At 41.5% G+C, this 20,742-nt stretch overlaps 5 protein-coding genes across 5 annotated transcripts in view; 4 read left to right on the top strand and 1 right to left on the bottom strand.

Annotated features, from left to right (window-relative positions):
* The window catches only part of LOC116399139 (von Willebrand factor A domain-containing protein 1), a 7,985-nt gene extending 2,990 nt beyond the window's left edge, over positions 1-4,995 (top strand). Inside the window, exons 2-6 of the mRNA XM_031876098.1 lie at positions 2,209-2,748; positions 2,949-3,227; positions 3,643-3,918; positions 4,135-4,416; positions 4,540-4,995. Of these exons, the coding sequence (XP_031731958.1) occupies positions 2,209-2,748; positions 2,949-3,227; positions 3,643-3,918; positions 4,135-4,416; positions 4,540-4,559 (1,397 nt within the window). The 3' untranslated portion in view covers positions 4,560-4,995. The remainder of the gene's footprint in view (positions 1-2,208; positions 2,749-2,948; positions 3,228-3,642; positions 3,919-4,134; positions 4,417-4,539) is intronic.
* Positions 4,996-6,822: 1,827 nt separating this feature from the next.
* Positions 6,823-8,824, top strand: ora3.1 (olfactory receptor class A related 3, tandem duplicate 1). Its single transcript, XM_031878208.1, has 4 exons — positions 6,823-7,065; positions 7,283-7,543; positions 8,113-8,358; positions 8,612-8,824. Exons 1-4 carry the CDS (start codon positions 6,823-6,825, stop codon positions 8,822-8,824), a joined length of 963 nt encoding a protein of 320 aa, XP_031734068.1.
* Positions 8,825-9,577: 753 nt separating this feature from the next.
* On the bottom strand, positions 9,578-10,944 carry ora4 (olfactory receptor class A related 4). The gene is made up of 2 exons (XM_031877211.1): positions 10,816-10,944; positions 9,578-10,731 (listed from the first exon to the last, which is right to left on the bottom strand). Exons 1-2 carry the CDS (start codon positions 10,900-10,902, stop codon positions 9,712-9,714), a joined length of 1,107 nt encoding a protein of 368 aa, XP_031733071.1. The 5' UTR covers positions 10,903-10,944; the 3' UTR covers positions 9,578-9,711.
* A 1,655-nt stretch (positions 10,945-12,599) lies between these two features.
* Positions 12,600-14,813, top strand: fndc10 (fibronectin type III domain containing 10). Its single transcript, XM_031877454.1, has 2 exons — positions 12,600-12,816; positions 12,979-14,813. The coding sequence occupies exon 2, from the start codon at positions 13,134-13,136 to the stop codon at positions 14,163-14,165; it is 1,032 nt and encodes a 343-aa protein (XP_031733314.1). The 5' UTR covers positions 12,600-12,816; positions 12,979-13,133; the 3' UTR covers positions 14,166-14,813.
* Positions 14,814-15,794: 981 nt separating this feature from the next.
* On the top strand, positions 15,795-20,518 carry ssu72 (SSU72 homolog, RNA polymerase II CTD phosphatase). The gene is made up of 5 exons (XM_031879176.1): positions 15,795-16,095; positions 16,997-17,140; positions 18,820-18,959; positions 19,136-19,254; positions 19,565-20,518. Exons 1-5 carry the CDS (start codon positions 16,016-16,018, stop codon positions 19,664-19,666), a joined length of 585 nt encoding a protein of 194 aa, XP_031735036.1. The 5' UTR covers positions 15,795-16,015; the 3' UTR covers positions 19,667-20,518.
* The last annotated feature ends 224 nt before the right edge of the window (positions 20,519-20,742 follow it).

Genomic DNA, 20,742 nt, shown 5'->3' with positions numbered 1-20,742 from the left:
TATATATATATATATATATATATATATATATATATATATATATATAAATGTCCGCAGAGGTTTCACCTCATGTACATCTCTTCTGTTGCACTCTTTGTAAGTTATCTGTGTTTTGTTAAGATGTTGGTTTGCCTGATTGCGCTGTTCTTCCTCATTTCCTCCCTCCTTGTTTATTTTCCTGCTGCTTTATTTTCTGCCTCTCTATAAAATTTTAATGATCACGGACCACTGCTGCAATAAAATAATGGGTGTGTTCTGCGGAGGAGCTGCAAATGGAAAAGAGTGAACGATGTGGTAGAAGTGAACCAATAAAGCAAATGTGTACATTATGTATAGGGGACAATTAGGAATGAATCTATTCGTGTTGAATTCATTCTCATATAGCACACACATTTTAAAATGACCCTGAGATTCAGATTATTCTAAGACTGAATGTCAGTGTTTAGTTTTTTAAAACAGGTAAGACCAATGTCTCAAAACTACAGGCACAAAATGTACCAAAAGTCACATGCAGTGAGCAGGATTATTGAAGACCCTTTTCAGGTGGAACAGTTGAGCGAGTCACCAAATGTATTGGACATCTGATTGTGCAGGAAGGTGCTTGCAGCTAGAATTGATTCTTGCCATTGAAAATTAGTCTACTAAGACACGGATGTCAAAATGGAGCAGAATGGCTTCTGAGATATAATGAAAGGTGAAGATGAGGAAACAGTATGTGTTCCTTCAAGTGAAGAGATCTGAAAATGTGGGAATATCTTTTTCCTCTTCTTTGCTCAGCACTGCTTTGTTTTGGTGGGGGGAGGGGTTGTCACTGATTTAATGGCAATCTCACTCTGGTTTCATATGATAAATTAACTAACGTGACCCAATTCTCTTTATTGCGGGCTATCAGAAATCCTCTGTTTTATCTACATTGAAAGTTTTCTCAATGCAACGTTTGTCTGAATTATTTTGATAGCGTTTGAGCAGATTGTTCTCAGGATTTAAGAATTATGAAACAAGCAAACAAAACATTTCATATCCCTGTTTTTGCCTTTCATTCTTTATAGTAATGCTTCCACAAGTACAGCAATGGCATCTGTGACATTAATAAGATGAGCCTAAGATACCTTAAATCAGTGTTGTATGACTGAGATATTAATATAATCACTATGGGAGGATTCATCACTGTCAACCGTTTCGAGTATCTTTGAGCGTAGGCACCTAATAAGTGACCATGTTCTCTGAAAATTCCATGTTAAACATTAATTAAAAAGTTGCCCGTCTCTGTCTTAGTCCAATGTCTAAAAAGGAGAGAATTGAAGCTCTACTTTATAGCTGCTATTACCAATATATTAATGGATCAAATGTACTTTTCAGAGAAACAAAAGTGGTTGCAAAAAGTGATTGCTTTTGGTAACATTATTACCTGACTCTGTAGATTTAGTGTCTTTCAGCTCTTTGTTTGGGTTTTCCGGCACCTATTATGCATACTACCAAAAAGAGTTATGGAGATAGTAAACAATGTAGGATATCGCACATGCTGTTTCAAGTCACATGCTATTCCACCATGGATCTGGTAGAATTTAATACTGCACAGACTATGTACAAAGCAATAAATTATTTACTACATGGCAAGGTACAAAAAATGGACTCAGACAGAGACAGGGGCTATAAATAAAGAGGGAAATCTATCTATCATTATTTATCTATTTAGTTTATTTAGAATATTTAGTGTATTTTGAATTTGCTTTACTCTTCATTGTATAGTTTTTTCTTGTTTTCGTATTATTTGTTACATGTTTGAAATAAATCGAACTAATGTAATCTAATCTCAAAACACTTTACATTATCCAGATCCCTACAGCAGACAAAGTTAGCGACTAGCTGGTGAGCATAAAGAAGCATTTTGCAGCCAAAGAGCTATAAAGGAGAGTGAATACTGGATTAATATTCGCCAGCTGGCCAGAAACATGACTCCAAATGAGTGCTTTTGTTACTCTTCTGGATGGGTAAATAATGTGTAACTGTTTGCTAACAAGTACGCTATATCAACATACAGGTGATAATATGCCAATTTTGTGTCGACAGCTTGTTTTCATATAAAGCAGGTTTGAAAACTGTATGATAGCATATATTTAAAATATGGTAACTAATAAACCTGTCAATCAAAACAAGAATGACCACATATTGAAATGACCCTCCTGTTTTTCCTTCTGTTGTGCACAGAGTTAAACTGCTGTGAAGGGGATATTCTCCTTCTGCTGGACTCTTCAGGAAGTGTAGCGAACTACGAGTTCTTTCGCCTGTTGCTCTTCGCCACCGAGCTGCTTCGCCCCTTCTCATTGGGCCGTGGGCACGTAAGAGTCGGGCTGCTGCAGGTGGGCACAAACCCTAACCTGGAGTTCGACCTGGATGACCACAACAATCAGGAAAGTCTGCAGAAAGCGCTGCAGAGTGTCAGCCAGCTGCAGGGAGACACCAATACAGAGGCGGCGCTCAGGGTGGCCCAGCGGCTTCTGACAAAGACAGACGAGAACGTGCCAAAGATACTGCTGTGGCTGACTGATGGTGTGCAGCCTGGAGACGTGGACGAGCCGATGTCTAAGCTGAAGGCGCAGGGAGTTTCTGTTTTAGCTATTTCTACAGTACATGGCAACTACCAGGTGTTAAAACGTGCAGTGACACCTCCACTGGAGTCTCACCTCTACTCGGTGGACATAGATAACATAGACATCATCACAGAGGAACTGAGGGACGCCATTATCAGTATGTGTATGTGTGTGTGTGTGTTTGAAATATAAGATTTAGCACAGTAGAATATCTAGTTCCATGGAAGATACTCAACAGCTTATTTTAGAAAGAAAAGGGGATTTTGAACCACAGAATTATCCAGTTTCTATATTTTATCTCACTTTTCCTCTCCAATTCTCCTCCCCCTCTTTCTTCTCATCTTGTCTTATCTATAGAAATTATTCGTGCTGAACGACTGCATGTGGTTCACTTGACATCCCACAGTGCTGTGCTGCAGTGGCGTCCTGTTCTGAGCACAGACAGCGGTTACTATGAGCTCTGGTACAACCCTATGTGGAAAACGGACAATGAAACTAGACTCAATCTGCCAGGTGACTCTAGCTTGGTAGAGGTGACCAACCTGCAACCTGATACCACCTACACAGCTGCCCTCCGCCCAGAGTCCAACCAGAAGCTGTTTAACACACTTTATGTTAACTTCACCACACTTCCTGGTGAGAGGATTTAAAGCGGATTCCCCATTTAATTACATGTGTTTTTATAATCCTGTAATGCATTTCAAAAACACACTTGTTATTGAATTGTAGGTGTTTCAACTTCCATTTTTCTGGTAGATGTATATATCACAAAACTGGAGACCCAGTCATTCAACAGGCAGAGTGTGTGTTAAAGAGGGTTGATGATTTGTTTCTAGGCATTTTTTTTCTGTTACCTGTCTAACATTTAAAGTTTGTATTATTATTTGATTTGCTAAATTGTATCATCACGCATTACATCTGACTTGTCTATCAGGTGCTGCACAGCAATCTGTGTAAAGACCTGAATCTATGATGATGAACCTTAATGTGCTGCAGCTAGTCACCATCTCACCTGTGTCTCTTGTCCCCTTTCTGCCTCATCTCCCCTCAGATGTTCTAAGCCCGGCAGTGGTCTCCGTGTCAGACTCTGGCCCTCGTCAGATCCGTGTGAGCTGGGGTCCCCTCCAACTGGCTCGAGTCCAGAGATATACTGTGGAGTATGGAGCTATTCCAAGCGGGGATGTCCACACTATGACATTACCCAGCCAGCAGAACTCTACCGTACTGACCGGCCTGGAGCCGGGCACTCAGTACCTGGTCACAGTCAGCGCTCTGCATGTGAATGGAAAAGAAAGCGCCATGACTGTAAGGGCATGCACTCAAGAGGGTACGTTTTCAGTTTGAGGTTTGTATACCATGATATGATGTCTGTGTGCACAAAATTGAGTTTGTGTCTTTCAGTTCAAGATCTTTCATGATAATTTAGTTTTCTTCTGTTAAAGGCACATTTGTGAATAACTCCTACTCAGTCTCACTTGAGCAGTCTGTTCTTTCAAAAGCAAAATCTTTCTTTTGCTTTCCTCTTTGTTTTTTATCCCGGCAGCATCTCTGCCAGCTCTGGCCGACCTTCAGTTGAGCCTGGTGGAGCGTCATGAGATTCAGGTAGCGTGGCAGGCCCATCAGGAAGGTTTGAAAGGCTACTGGCTGAGCTGGGAGACAGAAAGCTCCCACAGCATAAAGCCTTCTACGTCCTATGTCTACCTGCCTCCTACCTCTCGTTCAACACGTCTCAAGCACCTTGCACCAAACAGTCGAGTGTGTGTGTCCCCGGTCTACAGCTCGGGCCGAGGAGACGGGTTGTGCTGCACTGCAGAGAGGCGCACAGGTTTGCTCAGCTGAATATTATTATCTGCTTTTTTTTTTTTTCTGCAATTATGTTCAGAAATAGCGGGTTTGGTTCATTAGAGGAAGTGTAATTTCCCATTTGTCTGTCTCTTCTCTCTGATAGATTCCAGGCATTGGGGTTAACGACCACAGTCTGCTGCAATCAGGCAGCTGGAGCAAAAAAGTTGGTGAAGTCGAGCATTTTGAGTGCTTGATGAACTAGATTACTTGCGCAGGACTGAATATTATTATGAACATCATGATTATTATTATTATCTAGTTAAAATTTTCATCTTGGAATGAATTATGGTGACAGAAAAGGCTTTATCACATAACCCCAGCTCTCCGTTCTCACAATGGCTGAGAAAAAGTGGACATAATTATTCATCTTTATCATAAATTTGACAGCACCACACATTTCTTCCGATATTTAGTTTCCGACATTCAGTTAGTCTGACAGGAACATAAGTGGCTGCAAAGTATGCAATTATTATTCATCATTATGATTATAGCTTACTCTTACAATGTAATGTTACATAACTATGGGTGTATTTGCTTGAAATTGTATAAAACTGTTCTCGCCTCCTTGCAAGTATTCAAAGTTTTTATATATATATATATATATATATATATATCTCTATCTCTATCTATCTCTATCTATCTCTATCTATCTATCTATATATCTATACGCCTGAAATAAAACAAGATTAGCATGATTAGTAGATATGTTTTTCGAATTACTTGTTTTGTATTTTATTTTATATGCTACTGAAATAGTGAAGAGGTTTGTCTGGTAAAATGTTACATTTTGTATTAAAATGTTTTTTCCTCTTTACTATTTGCTTGTTTATGGGGTCATCTAGTGGCGGTTGGCTGCAATCAGAAATTGCCGACTGAATAAATGAGCTTCATGTCTTCTTGTTATGTGACATAAATTACTTTTTTTGCATAATTAGATGTTATGGTCCATTATATTTTATAACTTCACTTGAGCACACACAAACCTGTTCATGAAATACATTTAACCTGCACAGACAGAATGAAATGGATCAAACAAAAAACATATTTTATAGGATCATCAAATTACAATGAATGGCACATTCCAATCTAATTTGTGTTATTAGTACGAATATTAGTAAAGTCATTGGTGTCTTTTATATTTATGCAGCAGTGACAATAAAAGGACGGGCAACACCAAACTCAGATGCTGTTTAAGGTTCTGCTGAATGTCTTGCACAACCAACTGAAATCATTCACTGTAACATTGAAGAAAGGCAAACTAATTGTTGGATATAATGTATGTTTTCCCCCATTGTTTTCCTTTTGCACCTTGACAGCACATACATCCATACATTGCTTTAATGGTTGTTGTCACTGATCTTACAGATTTTAGTTTAAATACTTTATGTTTGTTAAAAAAAGCTTGTGCGTGAACTACTTCCTTGTCACAATTGCTGAAGCAGTTTGCAACAAATGGGGGGTTGTACAGCATATGAACGCAGAACCTGTCGCACCCCAAGCGAGAATCATATACTTTGACTGGATACCCTGACAGGAGCACATCTAGCCTTAGAGCAAATTTAGCCAGATTTGATTTGCTAGTTCATTTGACGAATAGGGGTGTAATCCTTATACGTTAGTGACCACTTGAATTAGTGACCATAGTGGTTTGTGAATGTTAAATGTGAAGGGGAGGGACACCATGGTTTGATTTACTGTTAAAAAACTGATTTAAAGGTAAAATTATTAATTTTAGGGAAGGAACTTATGTTATTAGGGTTTTAGTATTTATTGGCGCCCATCTCTGACCTGGTGACATAGGGTCAAAACATAAGTTACATTGTGCTATCAAATTGCTGAAAACACACACAAGCACAAACATATATGCACACAATCAAAAAGGCTTTCACTTCCCAGAGGATGATGGGGAAACGAATCAAGTTGCAAAGGAAGCACATTTCCTTCAGGTAAGCTGATTAATCTCCTGTGGTTCATTAGCCCCGCGCCTCAAGATCCCTATGGCATAAACATTGTGTTGCTTTTGGGCTTTCTGACGGCCGAATAGGGATTATCTCACCCGACCGTAGCACAGCGACACCTTTGATGTCAGTTTTTTGTCGTGATGACACAGGTAGGATCATCTTCTTTCATTGGCTCCAAGAGGAGTGTCTTAAGTTATCTGACTGCATCTGCAAAGAACAAGAAGCACCAAATACCACTGGGGTTAACCTACTGGTGCATGACATGTTGGCAGCATGCTGGAGGATGGAAACTGAATTATATTTATCTGACGTACATTAAAATGAAGATGAAACATGCTTAAAGATTTTACACTCGCTGTTAAAACTTCAAGGTTGTTGAGAAAGTGGCTGCAATGACCTACCCCATGGTGGAGGATGGAGAGACGATGCTTGTGGGAATGGGACTTCGTGTCCCTGTGTCCCCTGTGCAAACTGCTTTTTACATCTTCCTGGTGATTCTGGGCATCCTGGGTAATTCCACCGTTATTGGGGTGATTGGTAAGAGTGTAATAACGGACCATGTTGGGGGACGTAACTCGGACATCATCATCATTAACATGGCACTCTCTAACCTGCTAGTGTCTGTGATGAGGAACATACCGCTTGTCATCTCAGACATCGGACTCGAGGTATGTTGTCTTAAAGATCAATGTTTTTTTAAGATTGCCAACACACAAAGGGGTGACCCTTTCGTTAGTTCAAAGGTTATGTTAATTTATTGAGTGTACATTTTTTTTTTTAAGTAAATTGATGAAAGAGACCTCTTTGTATCTCCAGGAGATTAGTTTGAGTACCGAATATTAGTGAGGAAATGTGTTAATATGCACCGGTCTCTTTCTTTTACAGCTGTACTCTTCCAAAGAGTGGTGTCAGGTCCTCATGGGTGTCTGGGTGTGGCTGCGATCGGTCAATGTGTGGTCAACGCTCTTCCTCAGTGCGTTCCACCTCCAGACATTGAGGCGTGTGACTCCTATGGGGACCCGTAACGGGCCCCAGGGCCTTCCTAAGACCCTACTGCTGATTCTGGCCCTCATCTGGCTTCTCAACTTTGTTTACTCCATTCCTGCTCATATCTTTTCCACTAATGGGGACGTGAACACCACAGAGGTAAAGCCTTTCAGCCTATTCTCTGCAATTCATGTACTTTACATCACCTCTAGTCATTTTGTGCACCATGCTACTTTTAAAACCTGCCTTCATTAACCCATCACAGTAAACAAGTTTGCATTTGTTTTTGTTAAAGTTATGTTATCTTAATGAAATTAGATAAGTGATATCAGGTTATTTAATGCTGACTTGACAAAGAAGCTGCATTACCAAACGATAATGTAAAAATGTTCCCCCCAAAAAATAGTGCAGACCTATTAAATTAAACTGTCTGTAAAAAAGGCTTTCAGAAAATTGTGAGTAAAATTGTTACATTGTATTTTAAGGAGTTAAAACTTGCAAAAACAATGTGATTGTCCCTTAAAATTTAGAGAAATGTTCTGTGGTGAGAAAAATAATATTGCGGAAAGTACTCAAATAATGTAGATTAGCAATATAGTGTAATAATGCTGTGTCAGAAGTAGACTTTCCTTTTGATATGGAGAGAATTCCTCTCCGTAGATTGTTGACTAAATGTTTGTTCCACCCTCTTCCTCCTCCACTCCTCCACCTTCCTCCTCCTCTCTCAGACCCTGATGCTGGTGAGCAGCACAACGCGCCCCCTGCTGGGCTGTGTGTGGAACTTTCCCTCCATCTACAGCGGTCTGGCCTATGCAACCACATCGATGGTGATCCATGAAACTATCCCCATAATCCTAATGGCCTTTACCAACCTGGGCTCCCTCTACACACTCTACACCCACAGCAGGGTGCAGAGTTCAGCGGAAGATGGACCTGTCATAAAGCGGGTGCCTGCTGAGAGACGAGCAGCCAAGGTGAGGAAGACAAGGGTGGAAGGGGGAGGTTTTTTGGTTGTGAAGAGCTCACTAACACCATGTTCATCATGAAGTTGAGTAGCGAATAGCTAATTAAAATGTTTCATCTAAAGCAGACTTGAGACTTAATTTATGGACATAGTCAGACAAACATATCAATTGTTTTACATTTTTATTGGCGTCAAAGTGAACATATTTCACATATTTCACTTGTTTCCCTTCCCTAATTCATTGTGTTCTGTGTGTTCTCCAGGTGATTCTCACTCTCATAATGCTCTTCATAGCATCATGGGGAACCAGCATTATCTCTGTCAACTATTTCAACTACAACAGGGGCTCCTCTGCAGAGTTTCTTCTGGTCATTGCACGTTTTGCCAACATCATCTTCATTGCAATGTCACCTGCTGTTCTGGCAGTTGGCCACCGGCGGCTGCGTTCTTTCGTCAAGTCTACACTCTCTTACTGACAGATCCCCTATGCAGCTCACACAATACTGTTAATCATTAACTATCATCTTTATCACTAAAAAAAAAAATTAAAGGAGGCTTGTGGTTATAGGATTGCATATATTATGTTTCTCTCTGTAAACCTCCCTAAATGAGTGTGTGACTGTGGTTGGACTGAAAGGACGGAAAGGCAACGTGCTAAAAGGTCATTTAGGGAAGAAGGATTTGCATCAAATGCAAACTCAAATGTAGCCAACAATGCTATTTGCACCAGACCCCAACACACATAGCCTACTGTAGGCTATCTATATTTTTACTAAACAAAACTGCGACTGAAAAGGGAAAATAAAAATTGAAAAAACAGCAAATAATAAGTTAAATAAGTGTAAAAAATAGGCTTCTCATGGAATACAGGTGCAAATAAACACTCCGTAAAAGAAACCTCATAGCAACTCTTACCTCTTCCAAGGTTTCTCTTGTTTTTGTGCTACATGTTTTTGAAGAGTTTTTCTTTGATGATTCGATTTTATTCTAGACTGTTAAGCATATTGAGACATTGTACCTGATATTGGCTGAAGCTCAAAGAATCATTAGAATACATCTCAGCTCAAAAGAAACAACAAAGAAGCAATGATACATTGGATTGAGTAAAATAGTTTCAACAATAAAAGAAACCAAATCACCTGCTTGATTACACTGTAATGATTTCTGACTTAGCCAACATACTGTGTTTCACTTTGACTTGCATTAAATAGCTCAAATAGCTCAAATAATACAGTGCTGTCCAAAGGAAACATGCAGTACCGTGCCTCTGATTAAAATGGATGATACATCCATGAATATTTTTGGTAGACATTTCAATATTTTTTCAGTACTTATGTATCAATGCAGTCACACTTTGCTCCCATCACTTGTCTGCTTGAGCTTTCTCCTTCACTTTTATGACCGTCCTCTCTTTTTGAACAATGAAAACAGTTTGTTTTCCCCTCTTTCCTTTAGTCTCTGGGGACTTAACCCCCTCTTCAGTGTCCTCCTTGTGGCATTTAGGAACAGACCACATCAGGATCATACTCAGGATCCTCTTCCTCAGCTTACCGTGTCCCAGGGCCACCACCATGGGACTGAATCCTACAAACAGCGAGGCAGAGAAGTGGGCCACAGTCAGCAGCCCTTCAGCGTGGTGTCCCCCATCATGGTTGTAGTACGTCACCGCAGCAACCTGTAGCACCCAGCAGACCACGAAGAGCGACACCAGCGACATGATTACATGAGCTGCTTTGCGTTCAGTGGACACGTGTTTGTCCAGCTCCCTGTGGGGTTCTACTGACTCGACCCCTGAGGCAACAGCTCGGATGTGTTTTGCCAGAGCATGAAGTGTGGCCAGGTTGGTGCAAACCATCAGCACCAGTGGCAACACCTCATTAAGTGCGAGCGAAGAGGATGCGAAGGCTGAGCCCTGTTGGTTGGAGGGGAACTCCCAGACACAGCCCAGGAGTGGCCTGGTGGTGCAGCTGATCACCATCAGCTCCACAGTGGCGTTGCCATGCACATGAGTGCTATATACAAGAGCTGGAATTGAGAAGGCCAGGTTTGCCCCCCACACCAGTCCCAGAACAATCCAAATCCGCCGTCTCTCCCTCTGCTGTGCCAGAGGTCCAGAGGCCATGTGCTGTCGCCTCAGGGTGGTGCAGTGGAAGACGCTAAGTGCTAGGGTCACCCAACAGCCCACAGCTCGCCACCACACCCACAGCAGCATGAAGATTCGGCACCAGACCGGAGACAGAGACACATCCAAGCCCAGGTCTGACACAAAGATGGGCACAGTGCGGAAAAGTGAGGTCAGCAGGTTGGCCACTGACAGGTGCACCAAAATAGTGTCAGAGGGAGGGAGTCTCCGAGATGGACTCTCAACGGCTGACTGAAACACCTGAGGGTATAAGCAAGACAGACTGAGAACAATCCATGACATTCAGCTCAATCAACAGATAAAAGTCTTAACATATGTTCTCACCACATGGATGACCAAGATGTTTCCCAGGATGCCAGAAAAGACCAAGAGCCCAAACAGAATAGCGTCTACAGTGAGGACCTCTGACATGTCATCATCCTCTGCGTGGGGACATAGCTTGCCTTTTCTTTGTGCCAAGCATGTGTGTGAGATTCAGAGTGAAACATCAAGGCTTCACATGAAGCACTACTGCTGATGATGGTCCTCAGGTTGTTTTATATCTGCACACACAGACAAACAAATAGATTTGTCACGCAGACGGTTTCATCTTTGCCGACCAGGCTCAAAGTCAATTTAGCATATGTTGATGCTTTGAGTGTACACGCAGAGGCAGGCATTTTCCACGGTTTCTTTCCGCATCACCAACCAACTGCAAATGCAACGCTGTCTCTTGACCTAAATGATCGAATCAACAGGTGTGGGTCGCTGTTATTTGTTGTGTTCATAACAGCCTGTTCCAATTAAAGTAAAACTTAACTCTGCTGTGGAAACACATGTTGTGAAGGTCAATCTGCTCGTTCATTTGTCAGTTTCTTAATGTTTTGTTTAGCTAAATAAAAACATAGCTCGTATCAGACCATTAGATATACCATTAACTGCAGATTACGCAGACTTAACCAATTACCCTGCATGACTTTTACGGAACAGGATAGAGCTAAGTCAGTCCCACTGACACAGCAGTGTCTCCTATTAGTCAGCTATTCATTCTCTCCCTTGGTACTTATTGTTTACTGAGTTGCCAAGTTTCTCTCTTGGCATGAGGCAATTATTGCTTTGAATAATCTCACATAAGCACTCCTTAATTAAATGTAGTATGTAGAACAATACATCTTGATCATACATTTTTTCCATTGTGCGTGAGATTAAACTTGTTTTTTTATTCCTACTGATCATTAAAGGTGCTCTTTGTTCATGATGATTTTATACAGAGAACATATGGCTATAACCTCATTCAACAGTGATTAAGTATATAGTTGGCCTTTTTGCCTCAAGACCTATAATCCACTGCATGTAAGACTGCTGCATCTAAAGGGGATGGACGAAATGATAGCATTACCTGTACTATACTCAGTCTGATACACTGTGGTATTTGTGAGTATATTATAATTTCTGTTGAAGCTGTCAGAGAGGTCTTGGTATAATTTAAAATTTAAATTTAACACAGGAAAAATCAGCAACAACCACTTGCAATTGATGTCCCTGTTGTGAAAATTAGATAATTAAGTATCTATATTGCTATCTTGTCCATTTCTGGCAAAAAAAAAAACAAATAGTTTTCCGTTCGTATATTGGATATGTAAACTATGAAGATTTATAAATACAGATTGGCATCATTGAACGTCATGCATCCAAAAGTGAGGACAGAAACGCATCAGATGCAACCATCAATGGCAAATCATACAGAAAGAGACAAAATGGCAACTCTAGTTTACAGAAAACATAAATAAAATCAGAAGTAGTTAAACCATTGTTCGACATTAAAGCATTTCAAAAATTTAGCTTTTGAGTCAATCTGAATCAACACTGATTCTGTTGATTTTTCTATGTCAGCAAAATAATGAGTAAAATTGATGATTAAAGAAACAAAATAGCTTTCATTGTTTTTAAAGCTAACTTTTTATGAGATGGGTTTGGGTTGTGTCTGTAGGTGCTATTTGCACTGGTAGACCTACATCTCTGATCTGATGTGTGTACTCTGTCTGGGCGCGAGGGCTTTAAACCAGGTTGGTTTAAACCTCCATCCGTCCGCGTTGACGGGATTCTGCTTGTTGTCTCCGTTATTGACAGACACCTGAAGCACTGTGTGGGATGATGACTCACAACTGACTGTTGATGACTACAAATATTTTTGTGCACGCACCCACGCTCCCAAGCACATCGCGCCGCGCGCTCCTCTACGTACACTCGAGCACCACAGGCATCAAAGCCTTTACGACGAGCCAGGCAGGAAGAAGCGGGTCTTGATGGCACGATAGCCGGGCTCCTCTCGTCCCACCGAAACCAGTAAGTGATTTTTTATAAATGCCTGTGAGTCGAAAGCTGCACTGAGATGACTTGTATCGCCGTTTAGGCTTCAATAACTTCATCCTGCAAGCTTATCCAAGGTCATACACGGATCTCTTGCTGACTGGACGGCCGCGTGACTAAATGTTATTTCTGCCGCAGATGTATACCCGCTCCTCTCGCCCATGGACGAGCCGTGCTGGTTCGCATGGATTTCATCGTGTGCGCTGAGGCAGAGCTGATCTTATGGCAGACATCAACCCGCCGTGTACCATCGCCCGTCTGATCCACTGTGAGAGAAAATAATTCGACGTGAGATGAAAAGCCAACAACGACCATCACTGCTCGCCTTATCGGCACTACTGCTCTGCACATTACACCAGACAGCTGGGTCCCACAGATTGCATGGCAGCAGCTCTGCATCATCAACAACAACAACAACATCAGAGGTTAGAGGCAGGAATCATTTGGGGACCCAAAACTGGCTAAAACAGACTAACATTAGTTCTAACTATGGCAATCACCTCTACAAAAGTAGGCCATCGCCAAAGCTAAAAGAGGTAACAGGTCATGTGAATAGCTCCTCTCTCAACACTAGTGATGTTACTACTGTGATATCTGAAAGATCTGGCAGGGCGTTAACCTGGAGCCCGGAGGACGGGGTGTCACCACTGTGTGCCTACCGAGTGACCGAGGGAGGCATCGGGGGGCAGCTGTGTTTTCGATACACACTGTCTGGGTACAAGTGTCATAAGGGAGACTGCAGGACAGTGGTGTCTTTGGGGAATCTGGTGGCAAATATCCTCGTCAACGGCAGCGTACTGTTACAGTGGACCCGTGAGGGAGAATCCTCAACTACCGGCCCAGACATAAAGACAAAGGAGGCTGCAGCCGGTCAGACGAGCAGTGGGGATCCAGGGACAAATTCAACGAGAGAGGAAACTCTTCGATCAAACACTGTTTTCAGTGGCCGACGCCACAGGCGGGGCGGCTACGAGTTAAGCTGCTGGTGGAATGGAAGCTATACTCAGTTTGAGTGTGCTGGTGTCCATCTTGGATCTGGCTGCAGGGATTTCCTCCTGACTGAGCTGCATGAGACCATCCCCTACCGCATCTGCCTGCGCTCCCTGGTCCGCTCCGATGCAGCTCAGAAAGCAGACCAGCGGGACTGTGTGGAGTTCACCCTGCCGCCATCTGGGATGCAGGACATTGTGATTGCCATGACAACGGTTGGGGGAGCTATTTGCGTGATGCTGGTCATCATCTGCTTGCTGGTGGCGTACATCACAGAAAACATCATGAGCCCCACGACACAGCCCACTTACTACCACACTCACTCACGTCACTGATGTTGGCGTCACTGTTAAATAAAACAGCGTCCATTTAACCTCCATGATGACCATATCTAATCTCACAATCATCAACTCACTGTCACTAATACTTACTTTTCAATCAGCCACATACTGATATACACATCCCGTTATGACTGAATTAAAGCACAAACTACTGTGGCTCTGCAAATAACATGCCATGTCAACCTCTGCGAGGATGCACTGAACCAAAAGTACTGATAACCTGCATTTACTATCATCCAGTAGTTTACTGTGTTGTGTTTTTGTTCAGGGTTTGTTTGTGATCGAGTCTGTCAATCTGAATGCTGGCAGCATTTATACAGCAATACAATTAATGAAATGATGAAATGGCTTTTAGTGCATCAGAAACAGCAATTTTTGCTAAATGTGCAGCCTGTGAAAGTGTCCAGACGTGTGCTGTCCTTGCTGTGACACAGGAAAATAAAACATTACTGAATTTATTTTGTATCTACTTGACTAAACCATCCCATCTTCTGTTTTTGCTTTTGCCTCCAGTATGTATTTGTACCATTTTGTGAAGGGCAATACAATCTGGAGTACAATCTCCACTGTGACAAACATCTTGAGTTATAATGCATGTATGTCCTGCTGTCAGTGAATAAAGTACCATGAGGTCATTTGTAATACTGTACAGCTGTCCTTGTTTTTCTCCTTGTGTGATAGACAGTGTGTGCATGTGTGCATCCTTACATTCTTGGACAATTTTCAAGGATCAACAACAGACAGGAATTCAGAATATAAACCCTCCTTATAGCTGTCTGATGCAGGTCAGTCACTGGGGCTTGATCTGAGGTCTGTGTGTTTCTGGATGGTTGAACTGATATAGTGGTTTGAAAATGATGTAATCTCAAGGTATACATCATACCATCATACATCATCGTACATAAGATGGATCAATGAATAAGTCCAGTGGGAAGAATCTACACACTAAAGCACAATGTGACATAGTTAAACAAACAAACAAAACATACTGCTATTATATACACTGTGCAGATGCAGTATCATCCACATGAATGCTGGGGAATGTATGCAACCTTATCAAACTCACAGAGGTAGATTTTATGATATATGAAAGAGTGAAAACATGCAGTTGTCACTTCTACTTTTTCTACTAATACTACTGATATATGGATAAAGATACCAATACGAACTAAACTCAAAAATGTTGGTAAAGAACACAAATGAAAGGGAAAAATTATCATCAAAATCAGCACCATGTGTACCTACAACACTGTAAACACGTCAACTTGTAGGCTATATTAGTTAAGAGGTTATTTCAATGTACATCATTTACCTTTTATTCTACATAGTGCTTCATTTATAAGTTTAAGTATTCCGATGATGTATTTTGCATTTTGCACTCCTTTGTTTGGGCAGAAGGTTCAGTATTTACTTCTTTCACCCTTCATTAGGAATCACAATGTGCTCCTATATTTGGTAAATGCTCTGGGTGTTCTCATGGCCACTTTGAATATAGTAAAAAAAAACATGCCTTTCGAGGCAAATCATATTATTCAAAATAATTTTCTATTTACTGACGTCACGTCAGCGTCGCTACATGTTTCCGCGTTACAGAGAGGAAGCTCCGCCCTCAAATTACATCACTTCATAAAGCCGTTGCACACCAACGGGTCGCCGCCATTTTAACTTCCTGCATCATAAGAAGACGAGCAAATCGCACAGTATTTGTACTCGAAAACGTTTTCTTATTTAGTGTACCAACAGGGGTTTGTCTTGTTTGTTTTTCTTACAGGGATCGAACTCACGACATCCGTGTAGTTTGTGACCGCTCGTGTCTCGGGTTAGTGGTCAGCCGGAGAGTCGCAATGCCGAGCCACCCGCTGCGTGTAGCGGTTGTGTGCTCGAGCAACCAGAACCGCAGTATGGAAGCGCACAGTATCCTCAGGTAAAGACGAGCCGCCGGGAAGGAAAACAAAAGGAACAAAACCCACCACGAAGTGAAGCCGGTCTTTGAGCGGTGTTGAGCCGTTTGTGAGCCGGTCACGAGTGACGCTGACACGGTGACAGACCGACAAACAGACGGTCCGTCGGGCCTCATCCGCGGCTAACAATGGACTCGCTCCTTTCGAGCGTCACACAGGGGCTACTGCGTGCTTTAAAACGCTGTTTTCTGACTATGTTTCAGGTTTGCGTTTACCTGAAGTGAATATTCACACCAATGTAGTTTTCACACAGATTGAACGCTTTTCAAGAGACCGGCCCAAGTTTCTTTTTTATTTTTCTTCTCCCACATGTTGACGAGAGTGCCCCCTGTAGGGAATAATCCGGAAGGGAGCAACTGCAGCTTGTGCAACATCGTGTGTTTTTACCAGCTGTGACCTGTACTCTTTATTCACACACCATTGAGAAAGAATGCGGAGAGTTATTAGTTTTTATACCGACGGTGTGTGTCGGGACATTTCAGACTTGCGCTCACTCCCTAGTGGCTGTTTATTTTGTTATCTGAAAGCAGCGCATCTCTGTCTACAGACTGATCCACAGGCCAAGAAGCCTCTCGGTGACAGTCACCCAAATGGTGAACTAAAGTGAATCTCTTATGTAGTGGGAGACGAGGTGAAATGGCCCTCTGCACTTTTGGTGTGCAATGATTTCTGTGACATAAACCGGACCATGTTATACATTTAATTTATATCTTGTTTTTGAGGAGGCAATTTGAAAATCTGACCTAATTGGTTACCCTTATACTTTAGGCGCTGATGCATTCTGCTCTTGTGTTTTCTTGTGTCCAATGTTTATTCCAGATTTGGTATGTAATTTATTATCTTGTCCTTTTTTCATCTTTGCAGCAAACGTGGATTTGAAGTGCGTTCATTTGGGACGGGGTCTCACGTGAAGCTACCCGGTCCTGCCCCGGATAAACCAAATGTCTACGACTTCAAAACAACATATATACAGATGTACAACGACTTGGTCCGCAAGGACAAGGAACTGTATCCCCCCCTTCTCACTCACATTTCCACACACGCACGTTCACACTGTATTGTGGAAGCCAGATAAGTAGACACACGGTACGTGTGTGGTGTTTAGATATTAGGGATGGCGTTTGAACGGCACAGCAGACGGGACTGCAACGATGAGTAAATCACATGCAGGGGTTTTAAAATGTGTTACGGATGTATGCGTTATGAAGCCCATGATATACGGGGGTGCACATTGCAATACAACAGCAAGTGAAATTTGGTGAAGATCATGAGTTTTTGTTGAGGCAATCGGATTTAAAATGATACTATTAAAACCTTAGTTTATATTGTTGAATGTCTGTATTTACAGGGGTTTTCATGGTACCACTGTTCTTCCTTGCAAGTGCAGTTTCCCTGTTTTCAATATGAATCTTTTCCCATTTTTACAACATATTTTTGCAGCTTGAGTAACTCCAGATCGGTAGACTCACTTGTCTTTAATTGTTTAACTGAAGCGCTGGTGCATCAGTAATTCATTCTGTATAACTGTCGGGCGAAAGTATGCAGAAATCTGACCACAGGAGAGAACTCTATGAGCAAAGAAGAACAGTGGTGACACGTAGACAACAGACTGAAGTAGGACATTAACCAAAGTTTGTCAATGCAAACGTCAAGAAGCCTGTAAGAGACATAAACATTGTAATAGTGAGTGATTTCAACCGCATTTTCTTTCCACGTGAGTAAATTGTCTCAGAAACTTTGTGTTCATCAAACCTATTGTTCCTGTAAATAAGTGCTGATAGGTGGAGCTGTTTTTGCTTGACAAAGTAAAAAAAAAACATGTTTCTATTACCAGTTTAATGTTAAATATTTTAAGGCTTCTTTTAGTCCTCGAATACCTCTAATTATTCTTCAGATAGTTGCTTCGTTTAATTAATGACGAGGCTAAATGTAGGACTAGTTCAGGCTTTTGATGTCTAACCAACGTTTTACTTATTTATTTTACTGTATTTCAGGTGTAAATTTTGCCAACCCACGGTAGGTTGTCTTTACTGAATTGTAAACCAGCTGCTCTGTAAATCTGAATGTATTGTGAATAGGAGATGTACATGCTGCCTCTATGCAACTATTACTGCAATCATGTGTTGTATTCTTGCAACTTTGCATGGATGTCTTCAAAATATAGTCTATTATTGTAGACAATTCACCATGGTGGTTGGTCTTTTTTTTTTATTTATATATTTGGCAATGTCTTGTGTATGGCCATGTAGTGACAGAGCAACAGACTTATTTTGGATACATTTTAGAAACGTGTAGGAATATTGGACAGAACATAACATCTGTATTAAGGATCACACACGTCTGCTGGCCAGTATCAGAATGGCCCGTTAACATTTACTGGCATCGCCCTGAAATGTCAGTTGGTAGTTTCTCCAGACACCACTAGAGGTTGCTGCAGTTCATCTAATTATAACACTTGATGCCGTTCAAGTGTTTACTCCACAATGCAAACAAAATACGCAGCCTCATTCAGACAAACTAATATCTTACTATTTCAGTTTCAGACAGTCTTACTGTGGTTTTTGGTATTTTTCAGTGTTCTATTCGTTGAAATCCTTTCTCTGATAGTGTTATGTGTTGATGTGTTGTGTTACCTTGGAAGTGTTTCTCTCGCTCCTGCTTTGTTCCTTGACCTCCTACCTCTTCAGATACACACAGAATGGCATCCTGCACATGCTGGACCGCAACAAGCGCATCAAATCAAAGCCGGAGCGCTTTCAAAACTGCAAGGACAAGTTCGACCTGGTCATCACCTGCGAAGAGAGAGTCTATGACCAAGTGCTGGAGGGTGAGGCTTCTCATAAGAAATGTTAAATCACTGAATGAATATAGTCACTCAGAGCCTCTTGCAAGTACTGATTTCATACTTGCCCCACAATTATTTGTATGCAGAACAAGTTTTTACTCCAAACACTTCTGATTGTGTGGCACACAATTTCTCTTTCGTCTGTTGTTGCTCCCCAGATCTGAATTCAAGAGAGCAGGAGACTCTGCAGCCTGTTCACGTCATTAATGTAGACATTCAGGATAACCACGAGGAAGCCACGCTGGGCGCCTTCCTCATCTGTGAGCTGTGTCAATGTGTGAGTGTCTCCTCCTGGGATTCTTAAATGCGGTTGATCACACTGAGGGCATAGTACAGACATTCTGTTACCAAAGTCATTCATGACACTGTGGTTGAATAGTGAAAAAAGGATGCATTTGAAAGTAATCTGAATAAAATGGTCTTTTAAGTAGACATAATCTGCCCTGCAGTATATTTCCATAATGGGCGCTTCAGTGGTCACATAATGAAAATGCTACAAAAAGGTTAAAACATGGTGTGCAGATTGATTAGAGTTCATCGGTGCTAATGAGTTGTGTTTTTAATGTGTTCCTCCTCCGCCCCTGCAGATCCAGCACACTGAGGACATGGAGGATGAGATGGATGAGCTCATACAGGAGTTTGAGGAGAAGAGCAACAGGCCTTTTCTTCACACCGTCTGTTTCTACTGATATACGATAGACATTTTGCAATAAACACAGTCTCGGATTACAAGCAATCAAACAGTAGTATATGGAGACACACACACACACACACACACACACACACACACACACACACTTGTTACTCCTCAGTCCTCTACAGAAGAGTCCATACACATTGTGTGCCTACACAGCCACACTTACACACACACACAGCTTTGGGTTAGGACCTAACAAATGGCTGCTGTTGGACATATTGGTGATGAGTTTCTCCTCTATGCAGAGGACGGACATGCTGCTCTCACTCTGCCTTTATTTCTGCGGATCAAGGTCCTCCCTCCATCCCAGTCCAGTGAAATCACTCAACCATGTCTCCTCAGGGAGAGCCATAACACCCCCACCCCTGATTCAACAACTGCTCCTCTCTTTTTGTTCAGTGCAGCATATTAATGATGATTTTAGTTTTCTCCAGATGATATATAATTGTAATTCATTTAAGCATATTTGTCAGATTTTTATTCCTGACTTCGGACAGTGTAAATGTGTTTCTGGGGGTCAGCAGGAGTATTATTTGAACTGAATGCGTGTTTTTTTTTGTTTTTTTTTGTGCAACCATGTGTTGTAGACTAGTTTGGATTCTGTTAAAGTGGGCTGATAATGAATAACCAAACCTAGACCTCTCTGAGGCTCTCCTCCCATATAATGTGTTGATTCTTATTTAAAGTCAGATATGCTGTTTTTCAGGGCATAGTACTTATTTTTCCTTTTGTAAATGTTAACGAATTCAAGCATTGTAATTATTTGCGAACTGCGAGCTCAGCTCAGAGTGCCTGATTTTTCTGTATGTACATATGAATCCTCTAAAGAAAGAAACATCTCTAAGAAACGTGTCGCGACTCTTTATTTGCTTTGTGATGTAAAATGAGTATTGATACACAAAACTATTAGCGTTCAGTTACATCAATTAACCAATCAAGCTCACTGTGATAGCTTACAGGGCAGATAGAAGCACCTGCTTATTTTCATGTTTAATTTAGCTTTAATACAGGACCAAGTGCAGCTTGGATTATTTTATATTTCACATGAATATGCATAAAATAATAGTA

The sequence above is a fragment of the Anarrhichthys ocellatus genome, unplaced genomic scaffold (assembly GCF_004355925.1).
Source record: "Anarrhichthys ocellatus isolate YVR2014 unplaced genomic scaffold, GSC_Weel_1.0 scaffold1, whole genome shotgun sequence".
Classification (NCBI taxonomy): domain Eukaryota; kingdom Metazoa; phylum Chordata; class Actinopteri; order Perciformes; family Anarhichadidae; genus Anarrhichthys; species Anarrhichthys ocellatus.
This window is presented reverse-complemented; position numbering and strand designations above follow the sequence as displayed.

What these genes read in the sequence shown, in the direction of transcription:
- ssu72 (XM_031879176.1), top strand. Translation starts at nt 16,016, where the DNA reads ATGCCGAGCCACCCGCTGCGTGTAGCGGTTGTGTGCTCGAGCAACCAG. An exon ending in GAAGCGCACAGTATCCTCAG is followed by an intron (nt 16,096 to 16,996) that starts GTAAAGACGAGC and finishes TCATCTTTGCAG; the next exon opens with CAAACGTGGATTTGAAGTGC. An exon ending in TCTGTGAGCTGTGTCAATGT is followed by an intron (nt 19,255 to 19,564) that starts GTGAGTGTCTCC and finishes CCGCCCCTGCAG; the next exon opens with ATCCAGCACACTGAGGACAT.
- fndc10 (XM_031877454.1), top strand. Translation starts at nt 13,134, where the DNA reads ATGAAAAGCCAACAACGACCATCACTGCTCGCCTTATCGGCACTACTG.
- ora3.1 (XM_031878208.1), top strand. Translation starts at nt 6,823, where the DNA reads ATGCTTGTGGGAATGGGACTTCGTGTCCCTGTGTCCCCTGTGCAAACT. An exon ending in GGGACGTGAACACCACAGAG is followed by an intron (nt 7,544 to 8,112) that starts GTAAAGCCTTTC and finishes CTCCTCTCTCAG; the next exon opens with ACCCTGATGCTGGTGAGCAG. An exon ending in CTGAGAGACGAGCAGCCAAG is followed by an intron (nt 8,359 to 8,611) that starts GTGAGGAAGACA and finishes TGTGTTCTCCAG; the next exon opens with GTGATTCTCACTCTCATAAT.
- ora4 (XM_031877211.1), bottom strand. Translation starts at nt 10,902, where the DNA reads ATGTCAGAGGTCCTCACTGTAGACGCTATTCTGTTTGGGCTCTTGGTC. An exon ending in ACATCTTGGTCATCCATGTG is followed by an intron (nt 10,732 to 10,815) that starts GTGAGAACATAT and finishes TTATACCCTCAG; the next exon opens with GTGTTTCAGTCAGCCGTTGA.